At 47.4% G+C, this 14,210-nt stretch overlaps 1 protein-coding gene across 2 annotated transcripts in view; it reads right to left on the bottom strand.

Annotated features, from left to right (window-relative positions):
• Positions 1-8,016: 8,016 nt before the first annotated feature.
• ST6GAL1 (ST6 beta-galactoside alpha-2,6-sialyltransferase 1) overlaps positions 8,017-14,210 on the bottom strand; it is a 139,201-nt gene continuing 133,007 nt past the window's right edge. For both annotated transcript variants that reach the window (XM_068546425.1, XM_068546426.1), the window contains 2 exons: positions 13,264-13,438; positions 8,017-10,812 (listed from right to left, as the gene is read on the bottom strand). In XM_068546425.1, the coding sequence (XP_068402526.1) occupies positions 10,565-10,812; positions 13,264-13,438 (423 nt within the window). In that variant the 3' untranslated portion in view covers positions 8,017-10,564. The remainder of the gene's footprint in view (positions 10,813-13,263; positions 13,439-14,210) is intronic.

Below are 14,210 nucleotides of genomic sequence, written 5' to 3'. Positions count from 1 at the left end.
CGCACGCACAGCAGTAGGGGTCATCCGCAGGGGTCTAAGCTGGTGTTTCACACTGGTGCAGCCTCAGAGGCCTGAGCTAGCTGCCAGTGCAGTTCCCAGGCTCTGGAGGGAGACGGGATATGGGGGGTGGGGAAGGTGATGGATCAGGGAGGGACTCAGGCAGCTGGCCTCAGCGAGCACAAGTACCTATAGGGCAAAAGCTGGTGAAATCTGCAGGGGGTCTGTGGCAGCTGTGTTAGCCATTGATTCTTCTTCAGTGGCAAAGGCTGCTGGGTTTGTCTATAGAGCAGGTCACTGTGAACTGTGATGGCTCCCACTCTATGACCGCTTTTCTTTTTGTTCCTAGCCATCTCTGTACATCTCAGCTTTTCCTGTCTGTGGGGTGAAACCTAAGCACCCCACAGTGGTGTGTGGCACCCAGAAAGGCTGGAGAAGCTGCTCACCTGACTGTTTCTTTCCTAGAAAGGAGAATTCTTTCTATCTGGGAAGTTCCCTCTTGGCACTAAGAAGTGCCAGCTTGAGGGATGGGATGATGTAGGCATGATGAAACAAATTGTCTTCTCTTCTTGTGCACTTATTCTCAGGGTTTTTGTTCCACTATGTGCTAAAATTTCTTAAGTGGAATCCAGAGCTCTCCCAGAGCTATTTTTCTTCATGACTAGCTGTCTAATTATTGGTCTCTGTGCAGGGACAGAGCTTGGGGTCTCCTATATTGTCATTTTGGTGCCAATCACTCTCCTTGTCACTCTTGTTGTCAATGTTATCTTTGTAACTCCATCACAGAACTGGACCCATTGTAGGCACCAATATTCATCAGTTGAATGGATGAGTGGATGGGTGGATGGATAGATGAATGAAGGAACAAATTTACTGTTTTTTTAAGTTCTAGAAGAAGAGGGTGCAAAGAGATAGCTGGCAGGATCGGTGGGCCCTAGGCTCAAAGAGTTTTAAGTGAACTTTAGCTCCGGACTAGAGAGTCTGTCCTAAGTGAAGCTTGCTGAGTTAGGCCATAGTAGAAACTTCAGTGTAAGGGTAAATTTAGAAAGTGTTACCACTCTTGAGTAGTGGGCTAGCACTGTTGGTGTTCTTCTAGCTGGTAAACATGAAATACTGCTGTGTGGCTTCTGATGGAATTTACCGTGGTCTGGTGAGAAATAACTCGCATGAGTGAAACTGAAGGGAAGAAAGCTGAGATTACTAACTGCTAGCCAAATATGGCAGACAGTGAGATCAGCATGGTCACCACAGGCCAAACCACTAACTCCCTTCTCTTGGTAAGCGCTGCCTGGAGCATTATGATCTACTACAGTTGGATTATTTTATTGTAAAAGTGGCTACTCAGGGTTTCTCTAAGTTTTTACTTTTACCTAGAACTCTCAGTTGAATACTACTTTATTACTCAGTGCTGCTCAGGGCCACCCACTTTTGCTGTGCCATATGTTCCAAGAATGGGATATTTCCTATTTGGAAAAACGGTATTCATGTAAAGACCTAGCACACATTTCCGTTTTGATCTACTTCCACAGACATTCAAGAAGGTTCACAGCCTTTGTCTCAACCTAAGCTGCAGAATTTAACAGACTTTCAGCTATTTTTGTGCTGTGCCTAAGACTGATCCTTTTCCATTTATTTAATTATGCCTTGGGATAGACCTTTGACAAGTGGGTTTCAGAGCTTCCCGATAAAGAACTTAATGTACGTTTTTTCCACCTGTTTTAAGACTCCTTCAATCGTTTTTGGCAAGTGGTAAAAACAAACCTCTGAGGAAGCACAGTGAGAGCTTTGGGCTTTCTGCCCTGACCCTGTTTATTCCGCTGGAGAGGCCCACCTGTAGGCTGCCCAGGGCAAAGATGTAGTCATTAGAGACAAACACAGACCTCAGCACCACAGAAAGATAGACCACATCTCATGTCTGGAAAGAGTGGGTCACTTTTGTAGCTAAAGTCTTTGAAAATGCACTTACTCAAAGCAACCACACTACTCTGCGGTTCCCACGATCATGTTGCCCCCCACCCCTCTCCTGGTTGACCTGAGTATGTACACACACACTTATGTGGAACTTTTCTGTCAGAGGCCATTTTTGCTTCCCAAAATCTCGCTTCGTGCTTTGACCTTGGCCCTTTAATAGAAGCTCCAGCTACCACAAATCTCTACCGAAACAGGGCTGAGAGGAAGTGGATGTCTACATGACAGCCATCACTGTCCTCTTCTTTTTTCTTCTATGAGCACCAGTGCCAGGCACCAGCCATTCTGGCTGCTTCTCCTTACTTGCTCACGCCACACTGCGTTTTCAGTATCCCATAGATATTTTGGGGAGTATGAACTTATAAGGTCTTCTCATACTTTCACTACAGTCCTCTCTTCCTATTCCATGGGACAGGGCTATAGAACAATCAGCATCCGACGCCCTCCTACTGTGGCCCCTTGACCTTAAGCCAGGCAGGTTCACCTCAGCTCCGTCCCCTTCCCTTTGGATGAGGCCCTTTTCTGGAGGCTCTTTACCAATGAGGAAAATAGAGGCCCATAGTATCCCTTCTCCAGTCTCTGAGACAGAGCCAAATGGTTGAATGAGTCCAGATTCAGCTTAAGTATAACTCTTATAACATTTATTCACTTCAACTTTTAATGAAGAGATGTTTCAATTTCTGGCCAAGATAAAGAGACTTGATTTACCCTCCTGCATGAAACAGCTAAAGAACTACAAAAAATGTAAAATACAGTTTTGAAGACATTGGAAATCAGGTAACAAAGAACAGTGATCCCTGAGAAATGAGAAACAACAGAGCTTAGGAGCAGTACCTAAAAAGAACCAATGGTTACCAGGAAGCTTACTTGCACCCCAGAACAAAACTCAAGAATATTTATTAGACTACAGAAGTATCTAACACCCAAAAAGAAAATATTTATATCTGGCATCCAGTCTAAAATTACCAGGACATTCAAAAAAGCTGGAAAAAGCTACCCATAATGAGGAGCAAAATCTATCAAAACTGACCCAGAAATAAAAGTTGATATTATTAGTAGATAAGAACATTAAAAGTTGCTAAAAGTATATTTTATATTTTCAAGAAAGTAGCAGAAAGATGAAAACTGCAATATCTCAGATGAAAAATACTCTGGATAGGATTAACGGCAGATTTGACATTGCAGAAGAAAAGTTTAGTGAACCTGAAGATGTAACACCAGAAACTATACAAAATGAAACAGAAAAAATTAGAATTATACAAAATGGAAAGAGCATCAGTGAGCATTAAGCAATCTGTTACTGTATTAGAGTTTCCAAAGGAACAAAGAGAGAGGAAGTGAAAAAAGGTTTGAGGATAATGGCCAAAAATTTTCCAAATTTGATTAAAACTATAAACTTACATATCCAAAAAGCTCAAATAACCCCAAGCATAGGAAACATAAAACTGACTACTGTTGGTAGTCTGTTAGGTGTGGCTGGTCCCCGGTCCAGTTGGTTGCCAGGCCCTACCTTGTGCCCTGGCTGCCGGCCACTGGTAGGTGGGACCAGGTCATGAGCTGGCTGGTTGCAGAACCTCAGGGGGTCCCAGGGCTAGTGCTGGCCCACTAGTGGGCAGAGCCGGGTTCTGGGGTAGATGGTTGCAGGGCCAGGGGGTCCTGGATCTAGTGTTTATCTGCTGGTGGATGGGACTGATTCCTGACACAGCTGGCTGCCTAAATGATCTGGAGGCATTTTTATGATATATTTTTAAATTAAAAAAAAAAAGTGGGATATGGTCTTTTTCTTGCATTTTCTACATATATATGTGTGTGTGTATGTATGTATTTTTAAATTTTACTGGAGTATAGTTGATTTACAATGCTGTTAGTTTCAGATGCACAACAAAGTGATTCAGTTATACATATACATATATTAACTCCTTTTTAGATTCTTTTCTCATATAGGTTATCACAGAATATTGAGTAGAGTTCCCTGTGCTATACAGTAGGTCCTTGTTGGTTATCTATCTTATATATTGTAGTGTATGCATGTTCATCCCAAGCTCCTGATTTATCCCTCCCCACCATGTTTCCCCTTTGGTAACCATAAGTTTGTTTTAGATATCTGCAAGTCTGTTTCAGTATTGTAAGTAAGCGCATTTGTATCGTTTTTTAAAATTAGATTGCACATATGAGAGATATCATATGATATTTGTCTTTCTCTGTCTGATTTACTTCACTTAGTAAGATAATCTCTAGGTCCAGCCATGTTGCTGCAAATGGCATTATTTCATTCCTTTTTGTGGCTGAGTAATATTACATTGTTTATATGTACCACATCTTCTTTATCCATTCCTCTGTTGATGGACATTTAGGTTGCTTCCTTGTCTTGGCTATTGTAAATAGTGCTTCAGTGAACACTGGGGTGCATGTATCTTTTTGGATTATGGTTTTCTCCAGATATATGCCCAGGAGTGGGATTGCTGGATCATATGGTAGCTCTATTTTTAGTTTTTTAAGGAACCTCCATACTGTTCTCCATCATAGTTGTACCACTTTACATTCCCACCAACAGTGTAGGAGGGTTCCCTTTTCTCCACACCCTCTCCAGCATTTATCATTTGTGGACTTTTTGATGATGATCATTCTGACCGGTGTGAGGTGATACCTCATTGTAGTTCTGATTTGCATTTCTCTGATAATTTGTGATGTTGAGCTTCTTTTCATGTGCTTTTTGGCCATCTATATGTCTTGTTTGGAGAGATGTCTATTTAGATCTTCTGTCCATTTTTTGATTGGGTTTTTTTTGACATAGAGCTGCATGAACTGTTTGTATATCTGGGAGATTAAGCCCTTGTTGGTCACTTCATTTGCAAATATTTTCTCCCATTCTGTGGGTTGTCTTTCATTTTGTTTATGGTTTCCTTTGCTGTGCAGAAGCTTTTAAGTTTAATTAGGTCCCATTTGTTTATTTTTGTTTTTATTTTCATTACTCTAGGAGGTGGATCAAAAAAATATTGCTGCAATTTGTGTCAAAGAGTGTTCTTCCTATGTTTTCCTCTGAGAGTTTTATAGTGTCTGGTCTTACATTTAGGTCTCTAATCCATTTTGGGTTTATTTTTGTATATGGTGTTATTTTTGTATATGGTTGATTTCATTCTTTTACATGTAGCTGTCCAGTTTTCCCAGCACTACTTATTGAAGAGACTGTCTTTTCTCCATTGTGTATTCTTGCCTCCTCTGTTGTAGATTAATTGACCATAGGTGTGTGGGTTTATTTCTGGGCTTTCTATCCTGTTCCATTGATCTGTATTTCTGTTTTTGTGCCAGTACCATACTGTTTTGACTACTGTAGCTTTGGGAACTGCTAGTAGGGATTATCTTTGGATGGAGATGAACTTTTTCCTCTTCATGATTTTGTGTTTTGACAGTAAATATGTGTAACTTTTATAATCAAGAAAAGCATTTTCCTTAAAGAGAAAAGGGGGAATCCTGCCTGTACCTCAAGACTGTCACCCACTAAGACTCCCCAGATCCCAGCCAAAATGAATCTTTCTTCTGTAACTTCATTATTGTGCTTTTACCTTGTATGATCATATTCCTTCATATTTGGCATTTGCATAGTATTTTTCTTCTATGCAGTTATAAATTCATGCCTAACAACAATAACCATACTTTCCAGGCTTAGCTTTTCAGAAAATGGCAGCTCTCTTCTCTCACTTGAACCTGATACTACTACACACAGACAGGGCAGGTCTAGTCTCCCAGGCTCTGATTTCTTGGAGGGCAGGTGCTGGGAGTCTTTGTCACTGTCTCCCAATGCCAGCCACAGTGGGTGCTCACTGTGCACTTGCTGGACTGAATAGAATTCCTCTCCCCATTTTAAACTTGTTTTCCAGTCAATCCTGAGAAGGACTGGATGGCAGCATAAACGCATTGGGTGATGGGATTTCATGGGTGCAGGTGAGGCCTTTTCCTCTCTCCTGAAACTGATGCCATTACCCAAGCCCATAAGGATGAATATTCTGGGTTAGGGTGTTCCTGCCCCAGTTAGAGTGGAAAGTGTCCCTGGGGCCATAATGCACTCCCCATCACATCACAGAACATCCTCGAAGGCTGCCGTGAGAGTCACAGACGAAGCAGAAACCAAAGCCACGCAGGGAGCTGGGAATAGGGTGGGGGTGGCAGTCCCAGAGTCCCAGTGCACTGCTTCTCCGCCTCCTGCTTATGGCTGTGGAGCCATTACTGGTGTGGGTAAAGCACACTTGCCAAGGTGTGAAGCGTTCTGCAAGAACAAAGAGCCTGGAGTCGGGCTTCAGTCAGTAAGGGGATCTATGGGTGGGGTGGGCATGGAGGATGCAGGTACGAATCTCTCTATTGGTCTTTCTCTTTGTGACTTGTGTCTTTCTCTTTGTGACTTGTGTCTTTCTTCTCCTTAAGTGGCTGGTGAAGAAAAGAGAAGCCTGGGTCCCATTTTTCCTCCTTCACCCCTAACATACACACCTTAAAATAACCAGCAGATACCAAAGTAGGAACCAGGGGAAAGGCAGCCTGGGGAGGTTGCAGAAGCTCCCCCCAAGACCCAAACGGAGAAGCCTAGTGCCACCCCAAGGCCCAGCTCACCAGTTGAAAGGACCTTATAGAGATTTAAGGCCACCGTAAATTTGGCAAGCACAAATCTCAATTTCCAAACTAATTGAAATCTATTTTTCTTTCACTCCTCTTTTGAGCTCCCATTCTCCTGAGATTAAGGCAGAAACCCAATCTCAGTCGAGATGGCGTTACATCTGAGTTCCAGGGAACCTGCAACGCTAAGGCATTAGGTGCAGGGGTCGGGGAGTAGTCTTCCGTGTTAGCTGACCTCTCAACACTACTCAGGGGTCCCTCATTCACGGTCTCATCACTCAGCTGCTTCTTCACCTCTCCAGGCATGGGAGCTCTTCAAGGCTGCCTAAGGTCCAATCTGCCTGGACTAGAGACCCGTGAAAGCCTCACTCTCCAAGGATTTGCTGGTCCTTGCTAGAGCTTTGGCTGGGGACACAGCACAGGGCCCTCTCTCCAGGTCCTGAGACAGCCTGGTGCCTCTCAGTGTTCTTTCCAGCCCCACTCCAGGGGACTCTGTTGTAGGTAAGGAGTTATAAGCAGGGGTGGGGAAATATTTGTTTGCTAGGGCTGCCATAACAAAGCACCACAAACCGGGTGATTTCAACAGTAGAGATTTTTGTCTCACAGTCCTGGAGACTGGAAGTCCGAGATCAAGGTGTCAGCAGGGTTGGTTCTTTCTGAGGGCTGTGAGGGAAAATCTTCCATGCCTCTCCTCTAGTTTCTGGTGGTTCACTGGCAACCTTTGGCTTGTAGAAGCATCACCCTGATTTCTGCCTTTATCTTCACGTGGCGTTCTCCCTGTGTGCATGTCTACCTCTAAATTTCCCCTTTTGTAAGCACACCAGTCATACTGGATTAGAGGCTCACCCAGCTCCAGTATGACCTCATCTTAACCAATTGTCTATTTCCAAATAAGGTCACATTCTGAGGTACTGGGGGTTAAGACTTCAACATACGAATTTTAGGAGGACATATCCAGCCCATAACAGGAGGTGGGCAGTTCATGGGGAAGAGGAATTATGTTTTTCTCCACTTACTCCCGCTCCTCCTCAGGATTTGTATGTAAACAATTTGGCTATTCCCTTGGGACATCATTCCTTTAAGGGTTTTAGGCTTTTGAAACCAACCTTCTTTTCATTCGCTTTCTGCCCTACTGCAGCCCTTCCCTGAGGTGTTGGATGAACGACAGCGTCATCATTTGAATCCCAGCAAGAGCAAAAGGAAGAAAATAAACCAGTCACTATCTCAAAGATGCCGTCCTGCCATGTAAGTAAGCATTCCTTTTCCTGGAGTGTTGAAAAGAGAGGCTAAAAGGCCAGAGGAGCTTGTGGGGGAGGATTTGGGGGTTTGGAATTCCAGTTGTGTCCTCTTTGGAGACAAGAATTGACAATGAGCAGTTGTTCCCTTAGCAAGTAAGAAAAGAGGGACAAGCTTTTTAAAAAACATTTATTTTAAAATTTTACGTAATCTTTGGGTAATTCAGAATTAGCTTAGTCATGATTCAGAAGTTTCTGAGATTGATGTCTCAACTCCAAACCAATATCAATAGCTTATCTGATTGATAGAAGGATTTGAGGACCTCATGATATAGAATGAACAGATGGCTACTGAAGAAGACAGAACACCTTAGAGACAGTGGCTTTCCTACAGGACTCGGTCATAATTTTTAAATTACCTGTCACAAATATTAAACATCTTATCAGACTAATGATAATATCCACATCTTATTTGCATTCTACCAGTTTCCATGTAGAGAAAGCACAGAATGAAATTAATTTGATCCCTTAATAATAACAATTAAAAGCTAGCATCTACCCAGTGTAGTCTTAGTGTCCACACCATCTCTCTCCTGATGATGGAATGCCACCTTCCTCTGCACTCAGTGCTCATGATTCAAAGATTGTGAGGAATTCATGGGCCCAGAGACATGGAAAAGACTCATGTTACACAGCAGCCAGTGGCCCAAGTGCTCTGCCCATCCCCGAGCAGATCAGGCCTAAGCTGCAGGCAGGGAGAAGGAGGGGCACGTTCTGCACCCTCCATTCCCTCGGATGGTTTCCAGGGTGTTCTAAGCAGGGTAGGTGTAGCCTCCCAATAGGACATTAACTTCCCTCAGGACAAGGCCCCCTCTGTGGCCTTCAAAGCAGGGTCCTGCCCAGATGTGAGCACAGAGCAGGTCCTTAGTAAAGGAAGGGAGGAATCCAGCATGTACTGAGCACCTGCAATATGCCAGGTAACCCTCACAGCACCTGTGAGGCAGGCTTATCACCCATTTTACAGACGTGGAAACAGAGGCTCAGAGAGGAGAATTTGCCCATGGTGGCATAGCGAGTAATAGGGGAACATCACTTTGAAAACCCAGGGCTTCTCACTCCAGAGCTCTTTCTACTGCCTACTCAAGCCAATGGTTTGGCAGCGAATGAGGACTCCAGCTCCAAAACAGCTGGTCTGGAGCTCAAACATTCGAGGCCCTTGAGCACACAGGGCTAGCTTTGGGAGTCCAGAAGCCTGGTCCAGCCCAGTGTGGCTCCCCATCAGGGCAGGAGACTTAGCACAATGGTCCAGGAAGTGTGTAGACAGACCACAGCGGGTAGGCCTCTGCCTGGAGACTCTGGTGTTGCTCCCTTGCAGGGAGGGGTGGAGGGTACAGCAATCTGATACATCTGGTGAGAATCAGTCATGATCTCCAAGGTTCTGACCTCTGAGAGCTACTTTAAGTCCTAGGAAACCACATTCCCAGTCCCTGAGAGACCTTTCACAAAAGGCCCATGAAGGTCAAAAAAAATGGGTGAGGACATTTTAAAGTGGAAAATGCTTAAAAGTAATTTTGGAGGAGGAAGACTAAAGGGAAAAACAAGATTGCAGGAGGTTTGGGGTAGGCATCAAACAGGAAGGCTGCGATTTGGTGTGCACACCCAGCTGGTAGGCTAGGCTCAGACCAGGCGAGCCTGGGGAAATCAGGGTTTTGGCATCTGGCTTGCCTGGCATCTGTCATGGGGCTGCACTTGCTGCCTCAGATATGAGGGAGGGGGCTTCCTCAAAAAATAACTTGAACCTGTAAATTCAGGCAGATCTTAGCGAATAAATATGGGTAATAAAGGCAGAAAGGAAAACACATCTCAGATGACTCAGACAGAATCTGCTTGACATGTTTTTCCTCTTCTAAAATCCACTCCACAGCCTCCAGCTCCGTGAAGCCCTCTGCGACCCACTGACACAGGAAGTGTGTGGCCCCTCCTGGTGCAAAGATAGCAGCACAGCAAGCCCACCACCCTACAAGCCCACAGGGCACCGGGCACCGGGCACACTGAATCCATTCTGTCACTCGCACTGAGCTGTAAGCAACTTGAGGATGGAGACAGTACCTTTTTTTCTGTACTCTCATCTCCTCAACATATGGAGAGGGCTGTGGGTTCATCAAGACCCTTTGCTCACCAGCACCAAGGCCAAGGGCCGCCAAACCAGCCGGAGGGATAGGAACACTGCCTCTCCCAGGGCATGGACCTTAGGAGCAGCTTAGTTCTGGAGGAACTGACTGTGTTTCCTATGCCTTGTGACACGTACTTGCCCCTCAGAGGCACCTTGTAATGGGCACAATCATAATATGGGAGAGTTTGTTTAAAACATGAAATCAGTGTCTAGGTATAGATTTCAAGCGTGACAGAGCACTGGTTTGCAAGAATAACATCATTCCAGTGGGAAAAGCAGCCCAGCTTTGGCAGCCCTGCTGGCAAAGGTGGATCTTGCATTTACCTGTGCAGGGGAGGGGCAGAGAGGACTCTGGAAGGAATCCTGGGCGTGTGTGCATGAGTGTGGCGGGAAGCTCTCGATTCACACACCCCCATGACAAAAGGGCAGGCTGGGCCTGGGTCCCTGCCCTTGGGTTCCTGAAGGTTCTTGCTGCCTGGAGTGCAGGCAGTGATCATTCAGGAACAGCCTTCCTGGGCCCAGGGTGGCCAGGAGACCAGCTGTAAAATGCCCGATGGAGAAGGGTGAGGGGGCCTGGCCAGGCAGCTTACGCTCCGCAGCGAATGCTCCGGAAGCCAGGCAGCGTGGCTTTTCCAAGCAGGTAAATGTCGTCGTCCGTGCCCCGGTTGAGGTGCTTCACCATGTTCTTCTCAAAGAGGAGTGGGTGGTAGGCGCCCATCGTGCAGGCGCTGTCGAAGAACTTCTGGTAGTAGTAGCACACGTCAGTCTTGCGCTTGGATGGGAGAAACTCGTAAATATCCACCTGGTCACACAGTGTCATCATGATGACGATGCCTGGAGAGGCGAGCAGAGGTGAGTCCTGCCCGACAACCCACCCCAGCTCCCCAGGGTTCTGCCCAGGGAGCCCAGCAGCTCGCGCCCCCAGATCTGGGGAGGTGTCTGTCTGGAGTTGCTGAGTGTGATTCCCAGTCTGAGTTGTTCTGGGAAGCCAGTCCAGCAGGCTGTTCCTCTGGGTGCAGGGCCCTATGCACCTTCGTAGGGCTCGTGCTGCCCTGCTTAGCGCCCAGGTCAGGGCCTGGTGCACAGCAGGTCCTCCCTAAACGCTAACGGGTCGAAGGGCTCCATCATCAGTCAGTGAACTGATCACTGTCCAAAAGCTATACGAAGAGAGAGGACAGCGTGACTGAGGAGACAGAACCATTCCCTGCAGATGTGACTTTCTAGCATCTCTGTATCTTGGATCAGCCTCTTAGATGGTAATTTGGGAGGCGTTTCTTACCTCAGTACCTGGAGAAACAGCGTGGGGAGGGAAGGCTTCGTGCCTCAGGTGGGAGGAGGGACAGTTGGCACGGGAGCATGCCATGGTCTGTACTGATGCGCTCTGCTCAGTCAGGTGGGAGACAGGAGCCGAGAGGGTGTGGCCAGGTTGTGCTCTCAGGGAGGGGTACAGAACACTCGGGGTGCAGACCCAGCAAGAGGCGGGAGACGCCTGCCACCACCCACGCTTGTCCCCACCTGGCTTGGTCATCTCCTGCCGGACACGTCCTGCTTGGGGCCTCAGGTTCTTCATCTGCCCCAAGGGGGTGATCTACCCACTCTTCCTACCACATAGGCTATCGTTAGGATGCAATAACATCATGGCTCTAGACTGCTTTTGTCAACCGTAAATATAGGGAATCTTTATGATGAACAGGTCTCACTAACAGCAAAACTGTAAACTGCTAGCAGCAACTCTGTTCTAGAAGAATCAGACATGGGAAAAGCCCCACCTCTGCCCTCTGGCTGCCTCCTGGTTCAATGGGGGAGAAGAGACACCTCTGCAACTAACTGATGAAGGCACAGCAGAAGTGCTTCTGGAGATGATGGGAGGGAGCCCTCTATGAGAGAGGGTTCTGGTACACCTCCCGGAGCACTGGTATGGGGCCCGGCAGGGGCTCCGGCCATGAGGGGTGGGCAAGGGGGAAAGCCTGGTGGTGGCGGGAATAGCATGGGCAAAGGCAGGCAGTAGGGCGATGAGAAAGCGTCCCAGGAAGCTCTCCATCTACTTCTGCTCAAAAGGGGTCCAGGGAGAGCCCCCTAATGCACCCATCCAAAAGTGGAAGGGAAAGGTATGAAGACGGTGGGATGCTGAAAGCGCCTCCATCTCTTTCTGTCAGGAAATGCCTCTGATAGTAAACATCTATTTGTTCATTTGCTCAAGGAACATTTAGCTCAGGGCTATCCTGCGCCAGACCCACAAGGATGAGGCAAACGCAGTCCCCGCCCTGAGGGACTTTCCAGTCCAGTAGGGAAGGTGGGCGGGCCGGGGACCGCGGGGTGGGCGGGGGGGCGGGGAGCCGTAGGCAGCCCTGGAGGCTCGTGGAAAGCGCCCCTGGTCCAGCTGAACTCAAAGTGAAAGGGAGGGAAGGGCAGACGGGCCGTGAGGGTGGAGAGGTGTGGAGTAGGTCCAAGAAGAAAGTCTGTAGCCAGCGTGCAGGGCCCCCAGCACTCTGACCCCAGCCCACCCCCGTGTCGGCACCCACAGCTCCATGCGTGGCCCCCAAACCCGGCTAAGCCTCACCACTCAGGCTTGTCTCAGGGCCACGACTAGGGTGGTCACTAGGGTGAACAGATTTTTGAAATTCTGAATAAAATATTATTGACTCTTCCTTTTTCCACAGATTCTAATATGGCTCAGGACAATAATGACATTATTATTGACCCTGTCTTTATCTAAAATTTTGATATTTTGTCTATCATAAAATTTTGCATTAATTGTGATTTTTTTTAAAGATACTGTATTAAGATATCATTTGTTTCTGAATTTCTTGGCACCTTCTTAAATCGTACACCTGAAGCAAGTGCTTCGCTGGCCTCATCCGAGTCTCAGCCCCGCTCCTCCTGTTTTCTTGCCTCCTCTTGTCTGTGCTTCCCATTTCTCCATCTCCACCTGCCAGATCCTCCCCTCTCCCAGGCCTGGGCCAAGTTCTCGAAGTTCTCAGACTGTCCCTCTAGAAGGGGTCCTCTCTCCTATGGCAGCGGGCTGGTCACTCTTTCCCGGCACAAATCGAATGTTGCCGCAGACACCTGACTGAACTCTCCCACCGGACACCCTGAAATTAAGGAGGTGGAGTCTATCTTACTGATCTCTGTGTCTGAGCTGGAACTTGCCTCCGTGTACAAACACAGCAAAAACCTAGCAACTGTTTGGTGAACGAACAAACGAATGAACGAATGAGACCCCAGTAGAAGGCTAATCTATTCTAGAAACAAGCACAAGAGGTCTTTCCCCAGACATGGACTCACCAAGCATCCCAGAAGACGGGGGGTTTGGCTGAATCTGCTCGGGGGAGATTTCTTGAATGATGTCCCACAGCTCCCAAGGCATCTGGGGCTTGAGGATGTAAAAGGGCTGATCAGGATGCAGCTTACGATAACTCTTGAAGTTATCAAAGAAACTGTAGTCGGGATTCTTGTACCACTGAAAAAGAAGGAAGAGGTCTTCTCAAGGAGAGCAACGTGCCAATGCCACTGCTGCCCCCAGGGGGTCATCCTCGTCGTCTGAGGACTTGAGGGGAGGTGGGGAAGGACCAAGGCAGACTCCTGAGGCACAGCCCCTTCATCAGAACAGATTCCGGACTTCTCCTCCACATCACAGCTCTCACTTGATAGTGGGGGGGCCCAGCACACAGCCTGAGCTCACCAAGCTTTGAGCTTGTTGACCCTGGAACGGCTTCAGACTTCAGGATCATAGGATCCGGGAAGGATATCAGAGCTGAGGAGGCCTCTTGGCCCTATCTAACCCCACCTCTCTTTTTTAAAGGGGTGAAAACTGGGGCACAGCTTGTCACATCTGTGGATTCACAGTCCTTGACCTGACCCAGGCAAATTTCAGTTCTAAGTGAGATCAGTACAAAACTGGAAACTGAGGTAGTGAGAGGACGGGATGGTGCCAGGGATCACCAGAGCCCATCAGCTATTGGTGTGTCCAGCATAAGAATGAAGTGTCCCGGGCCTCCCTGGTGGCGCAGTGGTTGAGAATCTGCCTGCCAATGCAGGGGACACGGGTTCGAGCCCTGGTCTGGGAAGATCCCACATGCCACAGAGCATCTAGTCCCGTGAGCCACAATTACTGAGCCTGCGCGTCTGGAGCCTGTGCTCCGCAACAAGAGAGGCCGCGATAGTGAGAGGCCCGCGCACCGCGATGAAGAGTGGCCCCCGCTTGCCGCAACTAGAGAAAGCCCTCGCACAGA

The sequence above is a fragment of the Eschrichtius robustus genome, chromosome 6 (assembly GCF_028021215.1).
Source record: "Eschrichtius robustus isolate mEscRob2 chromosome 6, mEscRob2.pri, whole genome shotgun sequence".
In the NCBI taxonomy this organism is placed as follows: Eukaryota; Metazoa; Chordata; class Mammalia; order Artiodactyla; family Eschrichtiidae; genus Eschrichtius; species Eschrichtius robustus.
This window is presented reverse-complemented; position numbering and strand designations above follow the sequence as displayed.